The 25730-nt window shown below is 37.7% G+C and overlaps 1 protein-coding gene across 2 annotated transcripts; it reads left to right on the top strand.

The window, feature by feature from the left end:
* Positions 1–4586: 4586 nt before the first annotated feature.
* Positions 4587–22069, top strand: slc35b2 (solute carrier family 35 member B2). 2 transcript variants are annotated; one of them, XM_067418261.1, is made up of 6 exons: positions 4587–4975; positions 6946–7136; positions 11022–11182; positions 13451–13729; positions 18043–18720; positions 18800–22069. In XM_067418261.1, exons 1-5 carry the CDS (start codon positions 4956–4958, stop codon positions 18697–18699), a joined length of 1308 nt encoding a protein of 435 aa, XP_067274362.1. In that variant the 5' UTR covers positions 4587–4955; the 3' UTR covers positions 18700–18720; positions 18800–22069. The 2 variants fall into 2 exon arrangements, with proteins under 2 accessions (XP_067274362.1, XP_067274361.1); XM_067418260.1 differs by having other exon boundaries at positions 18043–22069.
* The last annotated feature ends 3661 nt before the right edge of the window (positions 22070–25730 follow it).

The raw sequence follows: 25730 nt of genomic DNA, 5'->3' as shown, positions 1-25730 counted from the left end.
AATCTAATGTACACACAAAATGATCTCCAAATAATCTTCTAACCAAGTATTCTCGTAAACACATATGAAATGTTACTGTTCACCATCAGCTCTGTTTCTTTTCACCATCAGTTCTGTTTCTGTTCACCATCAGTTCTGTTTCTGTTCACCATCAGTTCTGTTTCTGTTCACCATCAGTTCTGTTTCTGTTCACCATCAGTTCTGTTTCTGTTCACCATCAGCTCTGTTTCTGTTCACCATCAGCTCTGTTTCTTTTCACCATCAGTTCTGTTTCTGTTCACCATCAGTTCTGTTTCTGTTCACCATCAGCTCTGTTTCTGTTCACCATCAGCTCTGTTTCTTTTCACCATCAGTTCTGTTTCTGTTCACCATCAGTTCTGTTTCTTTTCACAATCAGTTCTGTTTCTGTTCACCATCAGTTCTGTTTCTGTTCACCATCAGCTCTGTTTTCTGTTCACCATCAGTTCTGTTTCTGATCACCATCAGCTCTGGTTCTGTTCACCATCAGCTCTGTTTCTTTTCACCATCAGTTCTGTTTCTGTTCACCATCAGTTCTGTTTCTGTTCACCATCAGCTCTGTTTCTGTTCACCATCAGCTCTGTTTCTTTTCACCATCAGTTCTGTTTCTGTTCACCATCAGTTCTGTTTCTTTTCACAATCAGTTCTGTTTCTGTTCACCATCAGCTCTGTTTTCTGTTCACCATCAGTTCTGTTTCTGATCACCATCAGCTCTGGTTCTGTTCACCATCAGTTCTGTTTCTGTTCACCATCAGTTCTGTTTCTGTTCACCATCAGTTCTGTTTCTGTTCACCATCAGTTCTGTTTCTGTTCACCATCAGCTCTGTTTTCTGTTCACCATCAGTTCTGTTTCTGTTCACCATCAGCTCTGTTTCTGTTCACCATCAGTTCTGTTTCTGTTCACCATCAGCTCTGTTTCTGTTCACCATCAGCTCTGTTTTCTGTTCACCATCAGCTCTGTTTCTGATCACCATCAGCTCTGTTTCTGTTCACCATCAGCTCTGTTTCTGATAACCATCAGCTCTGTTTCTGTTCACCATCAGCTCTGTTTCTGTTCACCATCAGCTCTGTTTTCTGTTCACCATCAGTTCTGTTTCTGTTCACCATCAGCTCTGTTTCTGTTCACCATCAGCTCTGTTTTCTGTTCACCATCAGCTCTGTTTCTGATCACCATCAGCTCTGTTTTCTGTTCACCATCAGTTCTGTTTCTGTTCACCATCAGCTCTGTTTCTGTTCACCATCAGCTCTGTTTTCTGTTCACCATCAGCTCTGTTTCTGATCACCATCAGCTCTGTTTCTGTTCACCATCAGCTCTGTTTCTGATAACCATCAGCTCTGTTTCTGTTCACCATCAGCTCTGGTTCTTTTCACCATCAGTTCTGTTTCTGTTCACCATCAGTTCTGTTTCTGTTCACCATCAGCTCTGTTTCTGTTCACCATCAGCTCTGTTTCTGTTCACCATCAGCTCTGTTTCTGTTCACCATCAGCTCTGTTTCTGTTCACCATCAGCTCTGTTTCTGTTCACCATCAGCTCTGTTTCTGTTCACCATCAGCTCTGTTTCTGTTCACCATCAGCTCTGTTTCTGTTCACCATCAGCTCTGTTTCTGTTCACCATCAGTGATCATCACTATATTTTTTTCACTTGTAATTGATTTTTTTGTATTTTTTTCCCCTTTGTTCCCTTTGAGATTCTTCGGAATGAAAAGTGCATTAAAATACAATTTGAACTATTGTAACATTTTTACACAATTTTATAAATATATTTTAAGTATATTCTTTATATTTTGGAAATGTTTTTGGAAATATTCAATGTCATAAAATATTTTTTTATTACAGAAAAGCAGCTATAATTATAATATACAGTCTTGTTCAAAATAATAGCAGTACAATGTGACTAACCAGAATAATCAAGGTTTTTAGTATATTTTTTATTGCTACGTGGCAAACAAGTTACCAGTAGGTTCAGTAGATTCTCAGAAAACAAACGAGACCCAGCATTCATGATATGCACGCTCTTAAGGCTGTGCAATTGGGCAATTAGTTGAAAGGGGTGTGTTCAAAAAAATAGCAGTGTGGCATTCAATCACTGAGGTCATCAATTTTGTGAAGAAACAGGTGTGAATCAGGTGGCCCCTATTTAAGGATGAAGCCAACACTTGTTGAACATGCATTTGAAAGCTGAGGAAAATGGGTCGTTCAAGACATTGTTCAGAAGAACAGCGTACTTTGATTAAAAAGTTGATTAGAGAGGGGAAAACCTATAAAGAGGTGCAAAAAATGATAGGCTGTTCAGCTAAAATGATCTCCAATGCCTTAAAATGGAGAGCAAAACCAGAGAGACGTGGAAGAAAACGGAAGACAACCATCAAAATGGATAGAAGAATAACCAGAATGGCAAAGGCTCAGCCAATGATCACCTCCAGGATGATCAAAGACAGTCTGGAGTTACCTGTAAGTACTGTGACAGTTAGAAGACGTCTGTGTGAAGCTAATCTATTTTCAAGAATCCCCCGCAAAGTCCCTCTGTTAAAAAAAAGGCATGTGCAGAAGAGGTTACAATTTGCCAAAGAACACATCAACTGGCCTAAAGAGAAATGGAGGAACATTTTGTGGACTGATGAGAGTAAAATTGTTCTTTTTGGGTCCAAGGGCCACAGGCAGTTTGTGAGACGACCCCCAAACTCTGAATTCAAGCCACAGTACACAGTGAAGACAGTGAAGCATGGAGGTGCAAGCATCATGATATGGGCATGTTTCTCCTACTATGGTGTTGGACCTATTTATCGCATACCAGGGATCATGGATCAGTTTGCATATGTTAAAATACTTGAAGAGGTCATGTTGCCCTATGCTGAAGAGGACATGCCCTTGAAAAGGTTGTTTCAACAAGACAATGACCCAAAACACACTAGTAAACGGTTCCAAACCAACAAAATTAATGTTATGGAGTGGCCAGCCCAATCTCCAGACCTTAATCCAATTGAGAACTTGTGGGGTGATATCAAAAATGCTGTTTCTGAAGCAAAACCAAGAAATGTGAATGAATTGTGGAATGTTGTGAAAGAATCATGGAGTGGAATAACAGCTGAGAGGTGCCACAAGTTGGTTGACTCCATGCCACACAGATGTCAAGCAGTTTTAAAAAACTGTGGTCATACAACTAAATATTAGTTTAGTGATTCACAGGATTGCTAAATCCCAGGAAAAAAAAATGTTTGTACAAAATAGTTTTGAGTTTGTACAGTCAAAGGTAGACACTGCTATTTTTTTGAACACACCCCTTTCAACTAATTGCCCAATTGCACAGCCTTAAGAGCGTGCATATCATGAATGCTGGGTCTTGTTTGTTTTCTGAGAATCTACTGAACCTACTGGTAACTTGTTTGCCACATAGCAATAAAAAATATACTAAAAACCTTGATTATTCTGGTTAGTCACATTGTACTGCTATTATTTTGAACAAGACTGTATGTGTAATAAGACCTTTTTTAAAGTCTGCTTTTTTATTTTTTTATTTTATTAAATACAAAATCTGAATACAACAAAATGGGATAGAACAGTCAAAATGCTAAGAAAATACTGACAAGGAATGCTCAAGACAAAAAAAAAGATAAACATGACATACAACTAAATAATAATTGGAAGAAAACCTACAACAGGTTATGATACGAACAAATTGTACATTTTTTTATTTTATTTTATTTCTTTTTTATTAATGCTTGAATAACAAACACAGAACATTGCCAAGGGAGTACATAGGCTATAGAAACATAAACACACAATACATACATAAAATAATTTTTTTAAAATAAAAAATAAAAAAACAATCAAAGTTGCTGGGACACAGATTAATACAATAACATACAAACAATTACCAGGAAAGCTCTTTAAATACAAACATTTTCTTTAAATATTTCTTCATAGTATTTAAGGAATCTTAGGTTTTTCTTATTTTTTATGTAATAAAGAGATTTGAGAAGTGAGTTTAATTCAATTTCAAAGTGGGCGAAGGATGGTATACTGTTTGCAATTTTTTGCTTATGAATGAAGAATTTTCCATATAAAATTAAAAAAAAAAATACAACATGCTCCAGGGGTCTATTTATTATAGTTATAATAAAAAAAAAATATGTCTTTTAAATTGAAAGAGTGTGTAACATTGGCAGGATCAAGTATGTGAGAACCTAGATCAAACCAAAATTGTTTGGAAATAGGACAATCAAAAAACAAGTGTTCAATGTCTCCTCTGCTTGTTTACAAAAGAACAACAGCTGTCAATGTCCAAATATTTAGAAATGTTAGAGTTGGCAGGGTAGATTTTATGTAACATTTTGAAATGACCATCTTTTGCCTTATTGGAAATACAGAATTTCCCAGGTAAAAGCTAGGCCTTTTTCCAGTCAATATCTTCTACCAGGGACAATTTTTTTGCTTTTGTACAGTCTATGAATATGACGCGTGACGTCAGAGGTGGCGCTGAATCCGCGCGCCGAGTAAATTTCAAAATAAAAGTCCCCCATAAAGAATAATGAACACCCCCGCCCACAAAACCCAAGGACATTTTCACTCTCTCAACCGTGTCCACACGGCTGTCAAACAATAAAACATTCAAATATTTACCGAAGCCTCATAACGCAAGACTTAAGTGGAAATTACACGGATATGTGAAGGTGTGTCTCCTTTCACAACCGGAAACGGTGCACTGTGTGTATGTGTGTTAGTGTTAACACGTCAGTACAGATGAACTCATGAGTGAAGCAGGCCGAGAAGTTTCAGGTCAGAAACACACGGGCTTTGTCCGGCTCCTGGATTTTGGTGGTTTGGTTACAGGCAGAGGGCTTTATCGACACATGAGCGGCGCGGGAACGTGTTTGGAGCGTCTCAGCGGCTGTTTTAGGGAGTTTTGAACCGGCGGAGCGGCGGCGGCTGCTGGAAAATGCCCCTGTTTCCATGGAGGTACTGAAACATGAAGCTGCAGAAACATAATAACATCTAAACGAATCTTTTGAATGTAACAGCGTATGTGTCCTGACTCCTCAGTCTGCTTTGATAAATGTTTACTTGTGCATCCATAAGTCATTTCAAATAAATGCTGTTCTTACGAACATCCTATTCATCAGTTAATCCTGAAAACATCTCACAAATATGAAGCTGCAAAACCTGTTTAACACTGATAATAAGAACCATTATTAATAATTTAGTAAAGCAGCATATTATTATGATTAGTGAAGGATCATGTGACACTGGAGAGTGGAGTAATGATGCTGAAAATTCAGCTTTGATCACAGGAATAAATTACACTTTACTATATAATCAGAATAGTGTATTCATATATTTGTAATAATATTTCACAATGTTACTGTTTTTGATATCATGCTCAAACAAATGCAGACTTGATGGGTGTTATTCCAAATTTTCATCTGCGTATATTAATTATATACAGTACAGGCCAAAAGTTTGGACACATTACTATTTGTAATGTTTTTGAAAGAAGTTTCTTCTGCTCATCAAGCCTGCATTTATTTGATCAAAAATACAGATTTTTTTTTTTAAAATATTGTGATATATTATTACAATTTAAAATACTTGGTTTTCAATTTATTATACTTTAAATAATCATTTATTTCTGTGATCAAAGCTGAATTTTCAGGATCATTCCTCCAGTCTTCAGTGATCATGATCCTCCAGAAATCATTCTCAGATGAGGATTCATTATGAGTGTTGGAGACAGTTCTGCTGCTTAATATTTTTTCATAACCTGTGGTACGTTTTTTTATAATACTTTGATGAATAAAAAGTAAAAAAAAGGAGCAAATGTTTTAAAAATAGAAATCTTTTGTAACAACCATATACACTACTAGTCAGTCATTTGGGGCCAGTCATTGAAATAAATCAATAATTTTATTCAGCAAGGATGTGTTAAATTGATAAAAAAATTATAGTAAAGGAGATTTATATTATCTGAAAATGTTTTTTATTTTGAATAAATGCAGTTCTTTTGAACCTTTTCTTTAATCAAATATATTAAGCAGCTGAACGGTTTCCAACACTCATAATGAATCCTCATCTGAGAATGATTTCTGGAGGATCATGATCACTGAAGACTGGAGGAACCATCCTGAACATTCAGCTTTGATCACAGAAATAAATGATAATTTAATAACTGTATTTTTGATCAGATAAATGCAGGCTTGACGAGCAGAAGAAACTTCTTTCAAAAACATTATGAATAGTAATGTGTCCAAAACTTTTGGCCTGTACTGTATGTATATATATATATATATATATATATATATATATATATATATATATATATATATATATATATATTAGAGGGAGATATATTAATTTCTATTTATTGATATATGCACATAATAAATGCACATATCCAGATGTCAGCTATGTATTCTGCTAGAAACTGTTATTTTACAATATATATATAAAAAAAATGGAAGTCATGGAAATTCACTGGTGAGGTGTGGAAACTGTTTGTTGACTGCAGTCTTTCAGAGCCGCTTGGCAAACACCTTTATGAAGCCTCATGATTACTATGCTCTGAATTTATATTGGCATGCATTCCGTCTTTAACGAAGAGTTCAACCAGTTCTTCTAATCGTCAGTAATCTGTGGTGTCAGGTAACGCGGGGGGTTTGAATAGGGGTTAGTTTGTGTCGATCCTGCTGCAGTCTCACTCTCTGCACAAAGAGCTTCTGTTGGAAAGGGTTTAGACTCCTGGGACGAGACCTGCTGAATTTCAGGAATGCCCAAAAGACACACACAGGAACGTTCACGAAATTATGGAACAAAGTCACACTTGACTGCATTTCAACCAGATATGTGACATTTTGGTGTTCGTGCGGATCCTTACAGACGCCTGGAAATGCATTATTTTGTTTTCTAATCCACTCTTCCTCTCTTCTCCTCAGTTTGTGTGTGTGTGCGGCAGTGTGTGTTCTGCCGGCCGTGCGAGCGGACGCTGAAGATGCTTCGCTGCTGGGAGGCTGGCAGGACGTGTGGCTCTTCCGCTTGTTCCTCAATGTTTTGGGATACGGCACCATCATCATCCCGGGATATTTCCTAATCAGCTACTTCAAAAGAACCAATTATCTAGAAACAGGTTTGTTGGACTTTCTCAATTCTTGTTTCGTTTCCAGACATGTTGTGGTGTCGCTTAGTTGTCATTTTGAGTGCAATGCTAATGGTCTAATCCGATTCCATGATGTATGCTAAGCTACGCTAAAAGTGCCAGATACAGAGTTTGGCTGAATGGATTAAAAAACGGTGAAACTCAACTGTTTAACTCTAAGGGACTTGGAAAATGAGCCTTTTTTTTTAAGTGGAGTGTTCCATTAATGTTAATTTTTAACATTTACTAATTCACTATTGAAATTAAAAGTCGTATCTAATATTTGATGGGGCTTTAGCTGAGAATTAAAATGGAAAAATAATGTGTTTTTTAAACATTCACGCATGGAAAAACTTATTCTAGAAGACCTGAAAACAAAATAAACACTAATGGTCCCATTTTGTTTTAGTTAATGCATTAAAGGTGCACTATGTAGTATTTTTGCAGTAAAATATCCAAAAACCACAAGGCCAGTGTTATATATTTTGTTCAGTTGAGTACCTACAATATCCCAAATGTTTCCAACTATTTGTAAATTGTGAGAAAATTGCTATTTTAACTAAGCACCGGGACGTTTCAGCATAGCGTTTGAGGGAGTCGCCTGTCAATCGCGTCATAGCTGCGCTACCCTCGGTTTTATTCTGCAGAAGCGCTTTTCTCTTTGCAGTGTGAACAAGTCACAGCAGCGCCGAGTGAATGCACAGAGTAACATCATAACAACTTTTAAACACACATAAATGTATCTAATATGATAAACAGAGCTGCTGGCTTTACCTCATAATCATAACTGGAAGAGCGGATCAGTGCAGGCGCCCCCGGAGACTGTGTCCCGTCCCGTCATGATAAAAGTCCCGGTACTCACGAGGCGGGTATTTGTATAACAATCGCTCCAGCGGCTGTGCTCAGTCCCACAACACTCTGTCCTGCTCTGCTTCTCTACAGTAACGTTAATAACCGCATGCATGAACGTGATTTCTGCCCTAGTCCTATTTTCCACCGGCTGTGAGGTGAAGACCACATTTCCCAAGATGCTGCGCTCACACTGGGCGTCATCAAACTACGCATTTGTTTTGAATAGGCGCCCTCCAGTGGACGGAAAGTTGCATAGTGCACCTTTAATTAATGGGACCTTATTGTAAAGTGTTTACAATATTTTTTAATACAAAGTTAGTTGCATCAAAAGTTTTCAGTACCATGTTCAATCCTCTGTTTTTTATTTTATTTATTGCCTTAGCACAATTTTAACAAGCAAATGGTACATTTTCGAAAAATTAAAAGTGCTAATATCACAGATCACACACAATCGTACAGTATAATTTACACTAAACAAAATAAGTGTTTCATCGATATACGCATTAATTCACAGTAAACACTCTTACTATCAAACGTTTGCCTTGCATCTCTTCTCGATTCGTTTAATACATTTGTCTATTATTTAATCCGACTAATCTTAATGGTTAATCAATGAATCATTTGATTCGATAGACAGTTTATATAGAAGTTGTTTGCAGTTTGCAATAATGGATTACTAAATGCGATGAATTTACGCAAGTGATTAATCTTAGTGATAACCACTATGTTCAAAGTGTGAATGAATGAATGAATGAATGAATGAATGAGGTATTTATATAGCGCTGTCATTTGTACTACTGTACACCCAAAGCTCTTTACACTCATGTCAGGGGTCTCTCCTCAACCTCCACCAGTGTGCAGCATCCACTTGGATGATGTGCGCTCACCACACACCAGCGATAGGTGGAGAGGAGAGAGGGTGATAGAGCCAATTCAGTGGAATTGTGTGTGTGTGTGTGTGCCCTTGTTTATATTACATTGTGGGGACCAAATGTCCCCATAAGGATAGTAAAACCTGAGATCACCTACATTGTGGGGACCAGCCAGTGGTGCCCACTTTTCAAAATGCTTATAAATCATACAGGATGAGTTTTTTTTGAGAAAGTAAAAATGCAGAATGTTTCCTGTGATGGGTAGGTTTAGGGGCAGTGTAAGGGGATAGAAAAAAACGGTTTGTACAGTATAAAAACCATTACGCCTATGGAGAGTCCCCACAAAGATAGTGAACCAGACGTGTGTGTGTGTGTGTGTGTGTGTGTGTGTGTGTGTGTGTGTGTGTGTGTGTGTGTGTGTGTGTGTGTGTGTGTGTGTGTGTGTGTGTGTGTGTGTGTGTGTGTGTGTGTGTGTGTGTGTGTGTGTTTGCGTGCCAGAGATATTTGCAATTTGTGAAGGGAGAGAGTGCAAGGGAAAGGAAACTGTCAATGACTGTCACATCAGATTGATCAGAGAAGGGAGACAGATGGCATCAAATTTACCGTTTTACGTAACAGTATGTATACCATTGCCATGTGATACTGTAAAAGGAGGCATTACCTTAACTCATCCTTATAAAGGTCAACTTCAGTATAGATTCATCAAATGGCACAGTCTGAACATTTACTGTATTGCCAGCAAACTCTGATCTAGCACAGACCCTCATGACTGTCCTAACTTCATCTCACATTGTGATAATAACACACTGAATAGATTACAAACATTATGGATTACATAAGTTAGGTAATGTAAGTGTATTTCTAATGAGGCATCTGTACGCCTGTATTACTGTAATTTATTCAGAAACGAGGGTGTTTTGAAACGTGTATCTTGCAGTGTTTGCTGTTGAATGAACTGATTGTTAAAAGCACTACATTGAAAGAAGATCACACGGGTGTATTTGGCTGATAAAACCAAAGGTTCTCATTCCATATCACAATGATCTTATGTTTGATTATGTAGAGTGATAATGTTTACAGCTGTAATGAAAGCGTGAGATCAGGTTTCGAAAGAACGACTAGATGTGTTATGTTTGTGATCACTTGGGAGTTCTGTGAAAATAGTACCAAAGGAAATAAAATAAAAAACGGACCCACTTTATATTAGTTGGCCTTAACTACTATGTAGTAACATTTTAATTTTTCATTTGATACAATGGACTTATTGTGTACATACATGTTTTTACATTGTACTTACATTTTTAAAAATACCTGTATGTAATTTCGTCTAATTAATTTCTGTAGTTACATTTGTAATTACACGGTTGTCACTTCCCTTACACCTCACTGACCCACACCACCACACCTGACCCTAACTCTACCCTTAAACTGACCCACACCACCACACCTGTCCCTAACTCTACCCTTAAGCTGACCCACACCACCACACCTGACCCTAACTTTACCCTTAAACTGACCCACACCACCACACCTGTCCCTAACTCTACCCTTAAACTGACCCACACCACCACACCTGACCCTAACTCTACCCTTAAACTGACCCACACCACCACACCTGACCCTAACTCTACCCTTAAACTGACCCACACCACCACACCTGACCCTAACTCTACCCTTAAACTGACCCACACCACCACACCTGACCCTAACTCTACCCTTAAACTGACCCACACCACCACACCTGACCCTAACTCTACCCTTAAACTGACCCACACCACCACACCTGTCCCTAACTCTACCCTTAAGCTGACCCACACCACCACACCTGACCCTAACTTTACCCTTAAACTGACCCACACCACCACACCTGACCCTAACTCTACCCTTAAACTGACCCACACCACCACACCTGTCCCTAACTCTACCCGTATCCCACCTCAATATCAGCAAAAGTGTTTTGCAATACAATTTGATGGTACATAATACTTAAGGCCACTTAATGTAAAGTGGGGCCAAAAAAACAAAGTAAATATATTATGTATGTACGTAATATTTTTGATGTTTGCATTAATGTTGCAACAGATCCTGTTGTACCTGCAGAAGGTACTTGACAAACCAGATTTTTTTTTACACACTGCTCATGTTTCTGCAGGCCGTGGGCTTTGTTTTCCTCTCATAAAGACGTGTGTGTTCGGGAATGAGTCTAAAACTGGACTGCTGGACGATGTTTCAACGGCGTCCAGAAGCGACTCTGAATCCAGTTCATCAGCTCGACAGGCCTTCAAATTGATCTTCTGTGCTGCTGGACTCCAGGTAACGCCCTTGTGTTCAACGTCACACTGTGTAATTTAAGTTAATAGTCTTCATCTGGTCACAACATAAGCCCCGTTTCCACCAAAATAACCCGGAACAATTTGTACCAGGAACTTTTTTACAGGAACTTTTCTCCCCCCAGACCTGCAGCTCTCTGCGTTTCCACCGCAATCTAAAGTACCGTGAAGATTAGGCAGATTAGTCCGGTGATGTAGGACTGCGCGCGACTGCTCCTCCAAGTCAATGACGGACAGTAATCATTTTTGCGCGAAACTAGCCACGTTTGCAAGCACACTTTTTTTTGTCATTCCGATTGAAAGATTTAGTGTACTGTTTACATGAGACGTTATCTAAACCGATCTGGTGATGACTTTCAATCGCAATCATTTTGTCACATGCAGTTTGTCTGCCGCATCAAAAATGTCGCCGCTGTTTTCTCCAGCAGCTGGACTGTGTTAACTGTAGCCAGAGCAACTCTTAACGGCCACCAGGACTAATACAGTATTATATAAGCTATTTATTTGTTGTAAAGTGTAATAATCATCTCAGAAATTTTTTTATTCTTCTGTCAGGCGCAGTTAAAGTAAAAACTGCCTGGGGCAATATACGCTGTGTCATTATTCCAACATTATCTTCATAACTTACGAAATAAAAGTTTACCCCTCAGAGAAATGAGCTTTCCTCTCTTGTCAATATGAGCGCGGCGCGCGCTGTCACGTCATGTAAGGACACACACTTAAAAGTAATCGGTCAGGTCGTTTACATGGTGAAAAATAGACTGTAAAAAAATGAATAACGAGTATGAGAGATCAAGCTGTGCTGCTTTTGCTGGTTATGTATATGTTTACTAAAGAGGAAATTAACAACGACAGAAAAGAGCAGTAATATGCAGATTCAGCAGCATGCAGCATATTCAGAAGTCATTTTATAGCTTTCAAAGCTAATGTATATTATTATCAGCTATTACAGACATTGCACGTGAGATGGCTGAGACAAACGCGCGCCATCAGACAGAGAGCAAGACTGATATTTACTGAACATAGACCGAACCTCGCAAAAGACTTTTAAAAATGCCGGTTGAAATAAAATGCTGCGTGAGCTAAACCAATCAGCATGTGTTTAGAGCCAAAGTCCCACCCTCGAAAGTTCCTGAACTTCAAAAAAGTACTACCTCGCGAGCAGGGCCATTTGGAGGGGGAAATATTTACCCAGAACTTCATTTAGACCCTGGTTCCTGCGGTCGAAACACACCGAGTACCACCCAAAGTTCCTGGTTCATGGGTAAAGTTCCTGCGGTGGAAATGCGGCTATAGACTGTAAAAAAAATATGGACGTAGTGTCCGTGACGTCACCCATAGGCTTTCGATAAGCCGTTCTGAAGTTTAAAATAAAGGCGAGCTGGCCGTTGCCATCTCAAATCTCACGGCGAGATAAGAGGCGGGATGTGGGCGGAGCTTAGGTGACGCAATGACTAACAGAAAGCAGACAAATGGCAATCCACCTGTCACTCAGAGTGACCACGCCCTTAATTATGCAGACTTTTAAGGCTTTATATAATGTAAACAAATGAGTTATTTAAAAAAATCACCCGCCTCATAGTTTCCATGAAGGGCAAAATTAGCCGTATAGGCCAAAACCACACTTTGTCTCAGGCTGTAAACATGTTTTTTTTTTTGCTGTAAAGTTGGGCATTTTAAAAGAACTGTATGTAAGAAATGTATTTCAATTAATCATAAAATGGCCAGTAGACATTAAGAAATCATGTTCATTTCAAACACTTCTGTCACTGACCACAGTAGTCCGGCCAGGATATTGTCATTTAAAAGTTGTTGTTCAGCCCTCAACTGATGTTGATGTTGACATGTTTATGTTTTGGCCTGAAGCTCCGCCCGCCACCGATTGACCAATCGCGAAGTCTGTAGTGTTTCTGCATCCGGGTTGCCAGATCTGCTGTTGTTACCACAGCTGCAGATCTACAAATGTTCCTGCTGATCCTGCAGCCAATCTGGCAACCTCAAGTCAGGGGGAGGTGGAGGGGGACACACCGCTCTACAGTCATTTGAAAGTGATTACAGTACCAGTTTTGGACACAATCTTACATACACTTCCTTTAACATGGGGCTCAATGAGATTCTGCTCCCTTCTGGAGTCTGTCCCTTGTGGCCAGTCAATGAATTGCAGTTTATATTATTTCTTCTGTATTGGCTTCATCGAAACTGGGGGAGGTTGCCGCTTGGTTCACAATCATGTTTTTTGTGCATCATCCAGGTGTCATATCTGACATGGGGCGTTCTTCAGGAGCGGGTGATGACGCGCTCATACGGCTCCACGGAGGTGGAAGGCAGCGGCGAACGCTTCAAAGATTCCCAGTTCCTGGTGTTCATGAACCGCATCCTGGCCTTGACGGTGTCTGGCCTGTGGTGCGTCCTGTTCAAACAGCCCCGCCACGGCGCGCCCATGTACAAATACTCCTTCGCTTCACTCTCCAACATCCTCAGCAGCTGGTGCCAGTATGAGGCGCTCAAATACATCAGCTTTCCCACACAGGTACAGCACTGCATTCTGGGTAAATGAGCCATGTGAACATGTGGTCCAAAACCAAATGGAAAAGAAAAAGTAAACCATTAGAGGGAATTCTCATTTACAATATGCAATTATTAATGTAAAATAAATTAATATTTTCCTCTTCCGCTCTTGAAGTCTGTGACAGCAAGTGTTGCCAAAGTTACTTTGAAAAAGTAATCTGATTACTAGTTACTCCTTTAAAAAGTAACGTAGTTACTTTACAGATTACTTGTTTTCAAAAGTAACTAAGTAAGATTACAAGTTACTTTATTAGTTACATTCAGCAGTTGCCGACAACACCCCTGCCGCCTCAACATAGAAATGACAACCGTTTTTACCAACACTCACTTTATTGGAAAGTGCATTTTTAACTGTAACGTCAACAATGTATCTCCTGACATTTTAAGTTGAAATAATATTTATAATATACAAATATAAAAAAAATATAAAAAATATTTACTGAAAAAATCCTCTCCCCGAGACGCAAGAAGAAAGCAAATATATATATGTATATTTTTTTTTACTAAGGAAAATGACTAAAATAGTAACTCAGTGACTTGGATAAATTACTTTAATCTGATTATTGGGGTGCGTCCGAAATCGCGTACTATGTGAGTAGGTACTACATTTGAATTAGAACGTACTTCGCGACCGTTAAAAAAGTACGTTCTATATAGTATGAATACGGGTAGTATGAATGGAGTCGGACGTACTACATGCGCCATGATGGAATTGTCACGTGATAGACGCCGTCATGACAGCGCGGAGATTTAAAGAGCCCATTCCACCGACTGCACACATTCGCCAGCGATGTTTTTAGATCTGCTTCGCTTTTATCTGCGTTTTTACATCGTTCGAGCTCACAATCCATAGGAGGCGTCGGTCAGCTCCTCGCAGGTCACGCCTACATCGAGAGCTTGTGCGGAATTTCTCAAATAATGCAAGTATTATAATGTATTTAGCTTTTAAATATTACCTCAGAAACAAATGTGTGTGCGTGTCTCTATTAATGGAGCTACAGTGGTCCCTAGAGGCGACACCCACCAACCACTGGCACAATGGCTTAAGCTGAGTGTGAATTTGTGTGCCAAACATTTGAAATTATAGTTACATATCACATATTTGAGCTTCATGTTTTACAAATTATTTACTTCAAGAGTAAATCCAAAAATTACCGAGATCGTAAAGTCTTCATCTTGTACACGCTTTAAAAGAAACATATAACTTTACCGTTATTGAACTATTTTAAAGTGATGCCCTATAAATGAGATTACTAGTTATCAAAGTCCTTTTAGATCTTTTTGAAACCTGTGAAAGTTACTTACCGAAGCTGCTTAAGTTAAACTTCTTTCCTCGTGATGACACTATAATAAAAAACATTTTAATATCTTTCCTTTTAGTGGTGTTTTACGCTATGTACGGCAAAATTATGTGATTTTATTTTAAGCTTTGTATCCTACATATCCATTTGAAAGTTAAATACACAAAAATAAAGCAAATACATTTTAATGGTGTCTGGAGTGTGTTTTTCTCTATAGTGCAGCACTCGTATTCAGAGTTAGACAGCATATTTGTCAGATAAACGTGCAATTAGCTTGTTTCAAAAACCAGCAACACATACAGAACGCTTTAAAAAAAATACTCAAGGCCATATATTAGCAATTTACCACTGACAATATAGCTACTATAAAGCCCTAGGAATTAAGTGTTTTGTAATATAACTTGCTAAACAGCATGACGGTGAATCTACAAACAAATGAAAAAAGACACTGTATCATTTGATTTCTTTATTAACATCATTGTTTAGCAATTATTTCTAGTAGCCGAAGGAATCTTTTCTTTCTCTCACTTCTTGGTTAAAACACGGGTGGGTGTTCATCAGCCCCTGCAAAATCAACACAAGAGATTAACATGTGATGAACCATGGTCAGTTTATTAATGCTAACGGTAACGTACATGGACAAGCTGAGGTAATTTAAAATTGTTAACAGCAGTTTGCTGTGTAACCAACAACATTTTGATAATATCAACACTGGTAAAGGAGAAATACATTGTTTTAATTTACTGAAGTTGTGTAATTATCTCATTAAACTGCTAAACAACGAACGTCTTTGTTTTGTGAAAACAGTGCTATCGGTAGCTGATTTACATTAGTCTACTAATGATAAAACTATAATTTTTCTGAATTGGCTGGAAAAGGACACCCTTACTTTACATCATATAAACTTCTAACAAGACTGTCGTTTACTTATATGATGTTAAACAAATACAATTTAACCACAAATAAACAAAAAGTTGTTTATAAAGTACTTACACTTGAAAACAGCTGCATCTCCGTTTTCCGCCATTTTCAAATATAACGCCAGCTCCTCTCTCCCGTGGCATCATGGGATAGTAAAGTGTCCATCGTATGCGCACTTCATAATCTCGCCGGAAGTAGTATGCCATCCGGGTACTTTTCGCATACTGTTTTTCGAAATCTATGAATTCGGACATACTACTCTGCTCGCGTACTGTTTTTCGCATACTATATAGTATGGAAGTACGCGATTTCGGACGCAACCCAGGTTTGGAAATAGTAACGCGTTATATTACTCGCTACTGGAAAAACGTAGTCAGATTAGAGTAACGTGTTACTAGCATCACTGGTGACAGCCCTGGTAAAAAGTTGTAAAATTTGGCACACAGTTAGAGAACAATTTAAACATCTCTCTAACTCAAGGGTCTCCAAACTCAGTCCTGCTGAGTTTAGCTCCAACCCCAATCAAACAGCTTGTTCAGGTGTGTTTGATTGGGGTTGGAGCTAAACTCTGCAGGACGGTGGCCCTCCAGGACCGAGTTCGGAGACCCCGGCTCTAACTCAATCCCTCTAGCGCCACCAACTGTCCAAGGTTTCACTTACATTTATGTTAATAACTTTTGAACTGTTAGGGCTAGAAACAAATTGCGAATTTTCTGAAAAACCTACCTTTTCAAACTCTTTCTAGATGGTTTTGTATGATTTTCACGAAAATCGAATCAGATCATATTCAGACCATGCTGGGAAAAAGTTATTGGACACAAGGATATATTTCTGCAGTGCTTTACTGTATTCAGACCAAACTTGGTGCATGTCATCACAAGCATGACCTGAGGCTACATGCAGTGTTTCGGCACAGCGCCACCTACTGATCAGGAGATATGCTATTTCTGCTTATAATTTTTTTAAATGGTTTGCCAGTTTAAAATGGGTCCCGTTAGGTTTGGTACCACATGCCAAGTCAAATGATGCCTAATTTTCCCTTATCGGCCATTTTGAATTTTGTAGTAAAATGCTGTGTTTTTATGAGCGCATTGGTGTATCGTTACAAAACATGGGGCACGTCTCAATCAGCTCCCTAGTTCAGTAGTCAGGGCACTGATCAGGGAGTCAGCCCATTGACTTATGTCTTGATCAGTGCCCTGACTACTGAACTAGGGAGCTGATTGAGACGCAGGCTTGGTATTAGTCAGCGGACTGCCATGCCCTGAAGGAGCCTGCGAAGTTTCAGTGCCACCTTGTGGTAAAAATAGATATTTACATGCTTATGACTTAAGCAGTCATTTCGTTTGATTGAGTCCAATGATGCCAAACATTTCCATCCCTGTATTGCTTATTGTTTTAGTTTTTCTGAAGCTCCCAGCCATGCTTTCATGTCACATTGTTCCTTTTTGTGCTTGGCCCTGATAATTGCTGCTTGCAGCTATATTTTAATTTTTTTTTTAATTGTAATTGATTTAAAACGTATCTGTGTAATAATTAATTATCATAATGCTTATGACTTTTTTCAACTTTGAAATGGAGATATTATTCACATCAGGTTCAGGAGTGTGATTGATAGCTCACTGCAAAAAATGCTCTTCTTACTTAGTATTTTTTTCTTGTTTCTTGTCTAAATATCTAAACAATTCTTACTTTAAGACACATTTACTAGACAAGTAAAAGTAATTGTCTTGTTTTGGGGAAAATAACTCAAAATGAAGAGAGTTTTTGCTTAAAATAAGATAAATAATGTGCCAATGGGGTGAGAGAAATAATCTTTTTTTAAGATTATTTTTCTTACCCCATTGGCAGATTATTTATCTTATTTTAAGCAAAAACTCTCTTCATTTTGAGTTATTTTCCCCAAAACAAGACAATTACTTTTGCTTGCCTAGTAAATACTTCTTGTTTTAAGAATTTTTAGATGTTTGGACTAGAAAAGGGACAAAAATACTAAGTAAGAAGAGCATTTTTTGCGTTTCTCTCATCATCTGTCATGATGTTTTCATCACAGGTGTTGGCCAAGGCCTCTAAGGTGATTCCTGTGATGCTGATGGGAAAGATTGTCTCGCACAAGAGCTACGAGTACTGGGAATATTTAACGGCCATGTTGATATCTGTGGGCGTCAGCATGTTTCTGCTTTCCAGCTCCACCGGCAAACATCCATCCACTGTCACCACCTTCTCCGGCGTCGTCATCCTCGTAGGATACATCGTGTTCGACAGCTTCACCTCTAACTGGCAGGACAACCTCTTCAAATACAAAATGTCGTCGGTGCAGATGATGTTCGGCGTGAATCTTTTCTCCTGCCTCTTCACGGTCGGCTCTCTGCTGGAACAGGGCGCCTTTTTCGACTCGCTCGCCTTTATGTCACGTCACTCCGAGTTCGCTTTCCACGCCGTGTTGCTGTCTGTCTGCTCCGCGTGCGGCCAACTTTTCATTTTCTACACCATCGCGCAGTTCGGCGCAGCCATCTTCACCATTATAATGACTCTACGTCAGGCAATCGCCATCCTCCTGTCCTGCTTTCTCTACGGTCACGCTGTCACCATAGTGGGAGGCTTTGGTGTAGCCGTGGTCTTCCTCGCCCTTTTCCTTCGTGTCTACGCCCGCAGTCGCATGAAGAAGACCAACAAGCGGGTGACGCAAACGCCGGTTCAGAAGGTCTAGAAATGAACAGCGGTCGTTCGGGTGTGTACAGAAGCCACATTTTCGTGGTTTAATTCGTCTTTATTGTTCGCTGCAAAACTGTGGGTTTGTATTTTGTTAGGTCAAAAGGTACAGAAAGGGATTACGCTGCACTTCGAAGGGAGCTTGGCTCGGCACGGCACGCGTGTTTTTGTGTGGGAAATGACTTCACGAGCCATCGCGTGAACACGGACTGTTCAGTGAGTGCTGAGCCTTTGATATCTTTGTAATTTGGTACTGAAACGCGTTCAGTTTTTCTATTTAAAGTTTGTTTTAAGAAGTCGTTCGAGAGGAGTACGAGATGTTACGGTAGAGATGCTTTCGGAGTGTCTGAGCCACTGAGTCTACTTACCCATCCATCTATTCTCATCATATCTGGGCCATATTTCACTACAAAAACAAATAGAAAAAAATATGAATTTAATAATCAAATGTAATACACAGATGTAATAATAATGTAATAAACACATTTTTTTACTTTCACGTTTTTTGCCCAAATCTTCTTTAATAATTTTTAATATTAATAATAATATTTATAGTGCTGCCAAATCGATTAATCGCGATTAATTTCATATAACATAAAAGTTTGTTGTGTGTGTATATATTATAATATTTACACACACACACACACACACATAAAAACAAATTAGATCTGATTAATCTATATTAATATCAGTATTGACAGACATATTTATAATATTCATAAATATTTAATTATTATTATTAATAATAATAATACAATAATAAATATCACTGTATTAACATAAATAATAATACTATAATGCAATATTAAGATTTTGTGTGAAATATAAAATTAAACATCCTCAGTGACTGTGTTTGTTAATGTGCACACTCAATGCGATTATAATGGGATTTATTGAACTTTACCTCATGTAAACACAATACTTTGAGCAAAACAAATGCGATTTAAGCTCATAATCGTAGCAACCATAACTGCATCAAACTATGTGGCGTACGTTGAGTTTAATCACAATAAACAGGCATACACCTTAATCACATTATTGCAGCTTTGATCAAAGTGCGGACGTATTTAGACATATAGATGCGTTGTAAACACAACTTCACTCCGAATCGCTGAACTCTCTTAAAGGGATAGTTCACCCAAAAATCTGTCATCATTTACTCCCCCTCAAGTAAGTGTTGGCAACATACCGAAAGACACACAAAATCTTAAAAATATCCTCTTTTTGTTCAGCAGAAGTAAGAAACTCATACAGGGTTGGAACAACTTAAGGGTGAGTAAATAACAGAAGTTGCATTTTTGGGTGAACTGTCCCTTTAAACACAACTCTTATATGTTCATCCAGAGATGGTACGAAGAACGCGACGGCAGCGTTGGCAACCCTGTTACAGCGGCATATTGCTTTTGTAAGTCTGTTACACTGTTCATTGTAATATCCAATATGTCTATAGAAATGTTTAGCATTTTACATAAGTGGAAAAAACCTTGAATTAAACATCTATACAGTCTTATTTCTAATTGGCAATGTTTCGGCTCTGTCTATTAAACCTTTGACAAGTCCAATCACAGCGAACATTTCAGATCTGCACTCTGATCCAGTGAGAGCCGTTGACATGTATAGATATAAAACGGCTATTAGTTTCAATTGCATTATTACACCAGTAGATGACATGTGACTGTTAAAAATGTATTCGACATCGAATCATTCACTCGAGATTTATTCAAAAATGCTGATTCATTCAGTAATGAAACAAGTGAAGTCTTTATGAGTAAGTCATCGAATCATTCACACGAGATTTATTCAAAAAACACTGATTCATCCAGTAATGAAACAAGTGAAGTCTTTGAGTGAGTCATTGAATCATTCACTCGAGATTCATTCAAAAACACTGATTCATCCAGTAATGAAACAAGTGAAGTCTTTATGAGTGAGGCATTTAATCATTCACTCAAGAGATTCATTCAAAAACACTGATTCATCCAGTAATGAAACAAGTGAAGTCTTTATGAGTGAGTCATTGAATCATTCACTCAAGAGATTCATTCAAAAACACTGATTCATCCAGTAATGAAACAAGTGAAGTCTTTATGAGTGAGTCATTGAATCATTCACTCAAATTGATTTTTAAAAAAACAACAAATTCAAATTAATGACTTTTTTTTTAATAGGCTAGACTGTAGCACTTAACATTTTGTAAGAGCCTCTAGTAAATTCATGTTTTTTTGTTTACTTGATCTCTGTTTTAAACCCCAAAAAGTGATTTTCAATTTATCCCGAGTCGTGCAGCTGTAATGGGTTCCAATAATGAATTTGGCAGTTAAATGGCTCATATCTCATCTTGTTTTTTTTCCTCCTGTCATATTTCTGCTGTCATATTTCAAGATTGTTTCCGCCACAGAATAAAGAAATTTAAAAGATAATTGTGAGTTTATAACTTGCAATTCTGACTTTATAGCATGCAAGTGAGATCTTAATTTTCAATTGTGAGATAAAAAGTCACATTTACCTTTTTAATATTTTATTTTGTGGCGGAAATGAGCTTTCATAGTCGGTGTGCTGTTGTGTTGATTATGTGGCGTACAGCCGTCCATAAACCACCAGTGCCTGTTTGATCAATCTGAGGAAACATTCAAAAGCTTTAATAGTGTTTATTATAATACGACAAGCAGTTTACTGATTACACTGTTAAAACCGTCAAACATGGCAAGGTTGAGTTTTTGAAATTGACACCTCAGTCCTTGTGTAAGCAAATCTATCAGTAATAACTCATTGCATTTATTAAAAGTCATGATGGATGCATGCAGTCATCTTTTACAGTTTAATAATATATGAATGATATTTTTGTACATTGCGAAAAACCTGAAACAGGCTTTTTGTTTTCTGCAAAATAGAATTTATTTGATGTTCTTTTCTTTTGATTTTGGGGGGAAATATGAGCTGAACCGGTTATTGTCCGGTTTTGCAAGGGTTTATCTGAAACAGGACACTCTAAAGGAAGTCATTTTTCTAAAGAGTCCTCCAATCAGCAGGTGTGACTATATGAAGACGGACAGGGTCAGGTGTGTGTTTTTCATGCATATGCTTTCGACATTATAATCAAAGGCAACGCTCATCTATGCACTAAAATTGTCATTCACCTTCCCTCATGTCGGGCCCAACCTGTATTTTGTTTCTATAGAATAACCATTATAGCATTGTTTATGGATGTCTTACATGCTTTGTGTTTTGAAATAAAGCACGACTTTTGCCATTTTTATGTTCCATGCACAGAAGAAAGTCATACTATTGAGTTTGGAATGACATGAGGGTGAGTAATGACGACAGAATGTTCATATTTTGCTGAACTGTCCCTTTAAGAGGCGTGGCTTCTGTGCGCGGTTTTCCCGCTCAGATAAATGTCACGTGCTGTAAGGGCCTAAAAAGGGAAGTTCCACACGATGAGTCTGTTTATATTTCTATGAATTATCTACCATTAAAATATGTGCGGCAGTGATAAGACTGAAGAAAAGGCCACCAGTGCAGTGTTTCAGTGTGATACGGTTCACGTGTTTATTTTATGGTCTGGCAGAAAGAGATTTTGAACAGATTTACTCTCGAGCTTCACAATACTAATGACATCCGCTTGATTTCTAATGTTGAAACAAATATGACCTTTTTTCGTTAGGAAAACTTAAATAACCTTTTTAATTTTTGTTGATAATCATACGTTTCTTTTTGATCTTTTTATTGGGTTAAATATTTTTTTGTTATTGTTTTTGATTTGCATGTGCAATAATAATCTGCCTTCTGTTATGCTAATGAGCATAGATTTGATTTCCTGGATCCGTTTTTATGTGGTGCTAAAAGCAACAGCACAAGTTGGTTTTGTCATTCGTACATCTGTCTGAATGTTCAGAGTTTACCTCTTTGAGCTGAATATGCTCGTTTATGTTTACCAAAATATTGAGGTTGAAATCTCACTTTAGTCCAGCGCGTCCGTTTGAATGTTACAGACTTCTTTATAAACACTAACCGGAATAAAACTCGCCTTCAACAGAGGCTGCAACTCGTTTTTTTTGGTAACACTTTACAATAAAATCCCATTAGTTAGCATTAGATAAGGCATTAACTAACAATGAGTACAACTTTTGATTTTAGTAAGTTATGTGTTGGTAAATGTTGAAATTAGCATTAACTAAAAAATAATAAATGCTTTAAAGTTATTTTTTATTGTTAGTTAATGTTAACTGATGAATTAACTAATATTACCTAATGGCTCCTTACTGTAAAGCGTTCCGTTTTTTAATTAGCTACGCAAATCGTCATTCCTGTTGATAATTAAAGCATTAATTATCATGTTAGTATTACATATATATGACTGGTGAGCAGTAGGTGAACCTCATACCAACAGGTCCCATTTCATTTCAAAGGAAAAATAGAATATAAAGAAAATGTAACTTATTTTAGGACCATCAAGAGTTTTTTTTTTTTTTTTTTTTGCATTGATGTTTTCATGACATTTACCATTGTGTGTGTGTGTGTGTGTGTGTGTGTGTGTGTGTGTTTTTGTCCAGATTATTCTCAAATGTGATTCTATGGAAGTTTGTTTCTGGCATGGAATATCATTTTTATCTCACAATTCTGAGCTATAAACTGAAAAATTCACAAGTGCAAGTTGTAAAGTCTAAATTGTGAAATATAAACTCACAATTACCTTTTATTATTTTTTATTCGGTGGAAGAAACAAGCCTTTATGAGTCACGTACAGGGATCAGCACATTTTAATTAAAGCGGGAAAAAAGTCGAATGTATTGTTTATTTAACAATTAATCTAAAACATCAGTTTATGTATTAAAATATGCTTTACAGATTTTTTAAAAGCTGCTTAATTGTCATGAAAGTCTTAATGCTCCTACTTTTTTCTTCTTTTTGATTTGGGGGTGAAATATGACCTGAACGTGTTCTGTGAGATTCACCTTCTCAGACGGCCGTTAGTTTTGTTTTCTGTCCTCTGTAATATTAATTTCTTGTAAAGCCCCATGAATGATTTGGAGGTCTTGAATCATTTGTCTGTCAGTCTGATCACTCACATCAATGTGTCATTTCCTGCCTTTTAATGTGAAGGAATGAGAAGGACTAATAGTCTTATTAACTTTGTTTATTAGATTAAATTTTGATCACATGACCAAACTGTCTCAGATTTGTGTTGCATATTCGCTTTGCTGTTTTTTGTTCTGCTCTGGTTTCTTGTACCGATGATGATGATCCATGTTAAAGTCATCAGCTCTGCTTAAAACAGTTATATGTTGATATTACACACGTCATGAAGAGTCTCTTGAGTCTGTCTGGTGTGTTAATGAGGGATCTTGATTATTGAGCTGCGAGCTGATATATAAACGAATAAAAGCAGAATGTATGTTACAGTGATTTTAATCTCTTGCTTGAGTTAAAAGCTAGAAAAGGAAACGTTCAATATCACTGCCAGTAGAAAGATTCAAATCTCGGAGAAACTGAGATTAACTGGAAAGATGTACACAAGTTATGTAATCCTTTATGACAATTTATCAGATGATGATGAATGAGCCGTGAGTTTACTCGAAACCACAGTCGGTGTCTCGTCTGGTCTTGTACACGAAAAGGAAAATTGGTGTAGAAACTATTTTAACTTAGAAATTGCTAATACAGTTCACAAACAGCACATTGTATTTAACACAACATTGTGAAGTATAAAATCCAAACTAGTATTTTCTTGTTAAACGTACCTCAGTGCTAATCTTTATTTACAGGTTCAAAATATAATTCTGCAACACTTAATTGAGCCTAAAAGTGAGTAAATGAACTTCCATCCATCCATCCATAGTTTCGAAATATAATTTTCTAACACTTTTCTTAAAGCCTTTACATGTAATAAAAGTGCTATTTTAAAGGTTTCTAATTTTATTTTGGAGGTTCTGCAACCGTTCTCATAATATACATTGCATGATAATATACATATAGGCCTGTCTCATTTTTCTGAGTGAAAACATTTCTCTGAAGATTTGAAGTTTCTCAAAGCCCCGCCTTTCCGAGAGATACTCTGCTCTGATTGGTCAGATGGCCCAGAGCACTTACAGAGCATGTCTGAAACTAAACGCTCATTACATAATTGAATTTCAGCTAGAATTAAAGTTTACCATAATAGTTAGAGTGCGAATCTGATTATGAAATATTGGAATATATACAGTGGGGCAAAAAAGTATTTAGTCAGCCAACAATTGTGCAAGTTCTCCCACTTACAAAGATAAGAGAGGGCTGTCATTTTCATCAGAAGTACACTTCAACTATGAGAGACAGAATGAGAGAAAAAAAATCGGATTTTAAATAAAATTATTTGCAAATTATGGTGGAAAATAAGTATTTGGTCAATAACTAAAGTTCATCTCAATACTTTGTTATATACCCAATGACAGAGGTCAAACGTTTTCTGTAAGTCGCCACAAGGTTTGTTTGGGATCATTGCCATGATGAAAGACCCAGCCACATTTCATCTTCAATGCCCTTGCCGATGGAAGAAGGTTTTTATTCAAAATCTCATGATACTCTGCCCCATTCATTTTTTCCTTTACACAGATCTGTCTTCCTGGTCCCTTTGCAGACAAGTTGAGTTTTTACAAAAAAGTTATATTTTTGGTTTCATCTGACCATATGACATTCTCCCAATCCTCTTCTGAGCTCTTCCATGGAGCTCCAGATCGTCTTGTATGTCTTCCATTTTCTAATAATTGCTCCCACAGTTGATTTCTTCACACCAAGCTGCTTACCTATTGCAGATTCAGCCTTCCCAACCTGGTGCAGGTCTACTATTGTGTTTCTGGTGTCCTTTGACAGCTCTTTGGTCTTGGCCATAGTGGAGTTTGGAGTCTTTTTGAGGTTGTGGACATGTCTTTTATAATGATAACGGGTGTCAGTAATACACGTAAGGAGTGAAGGACAGAGGAGCCTCTTAAAGAAGTTGTTACAGGTCTGTGAGAGCCAGAAATCTCTTTTTTTGTAGCTGACCAAATACTTATT

The sequence above is a fragment of the Pseudorasbora parva genome, chromosome 15 (assembly GCF_024679245.1).
Source record: "Pseudorasbora parva isolate DD20220531a chromosome 15, ASM2467924v1, whole genome shotgun sequence".
NCBI classification, from domain to species: domain Eukaryota; kingdom Metazoa; phylum Chordata; class Actinopteri; order Cypriniformes; family Gobionidae; genus Pseudorasbora; species Pseudorasbora parva.
The sequence above is the reverse complement of the archived record's forward strand: the minus strand, read 5'-3'. Positions and strand labels throughout refer to the sequence as shown.

Coding starts and splice junctions, on each gene's coding strand:
- slc35b2 (XM_067418261.1), top strand. CDS start 4,956: ATGCCCCTGTTTCCATGGAG. Junction 4,976..6,945: donor ATGCCCCTGTTTCCATGGAG/GTACTGAAACAT, acceptor TCTTCTCCTCAG/TTTGTGTGTGTGTGCGGCAG. Junction 13,730..18,042: donor ACATCAGCTTTCCCACACAG/GTACAGCACTGC, acceptor TTTTCATCACAG/GTGTTGGCCAAGGCCTCTAA.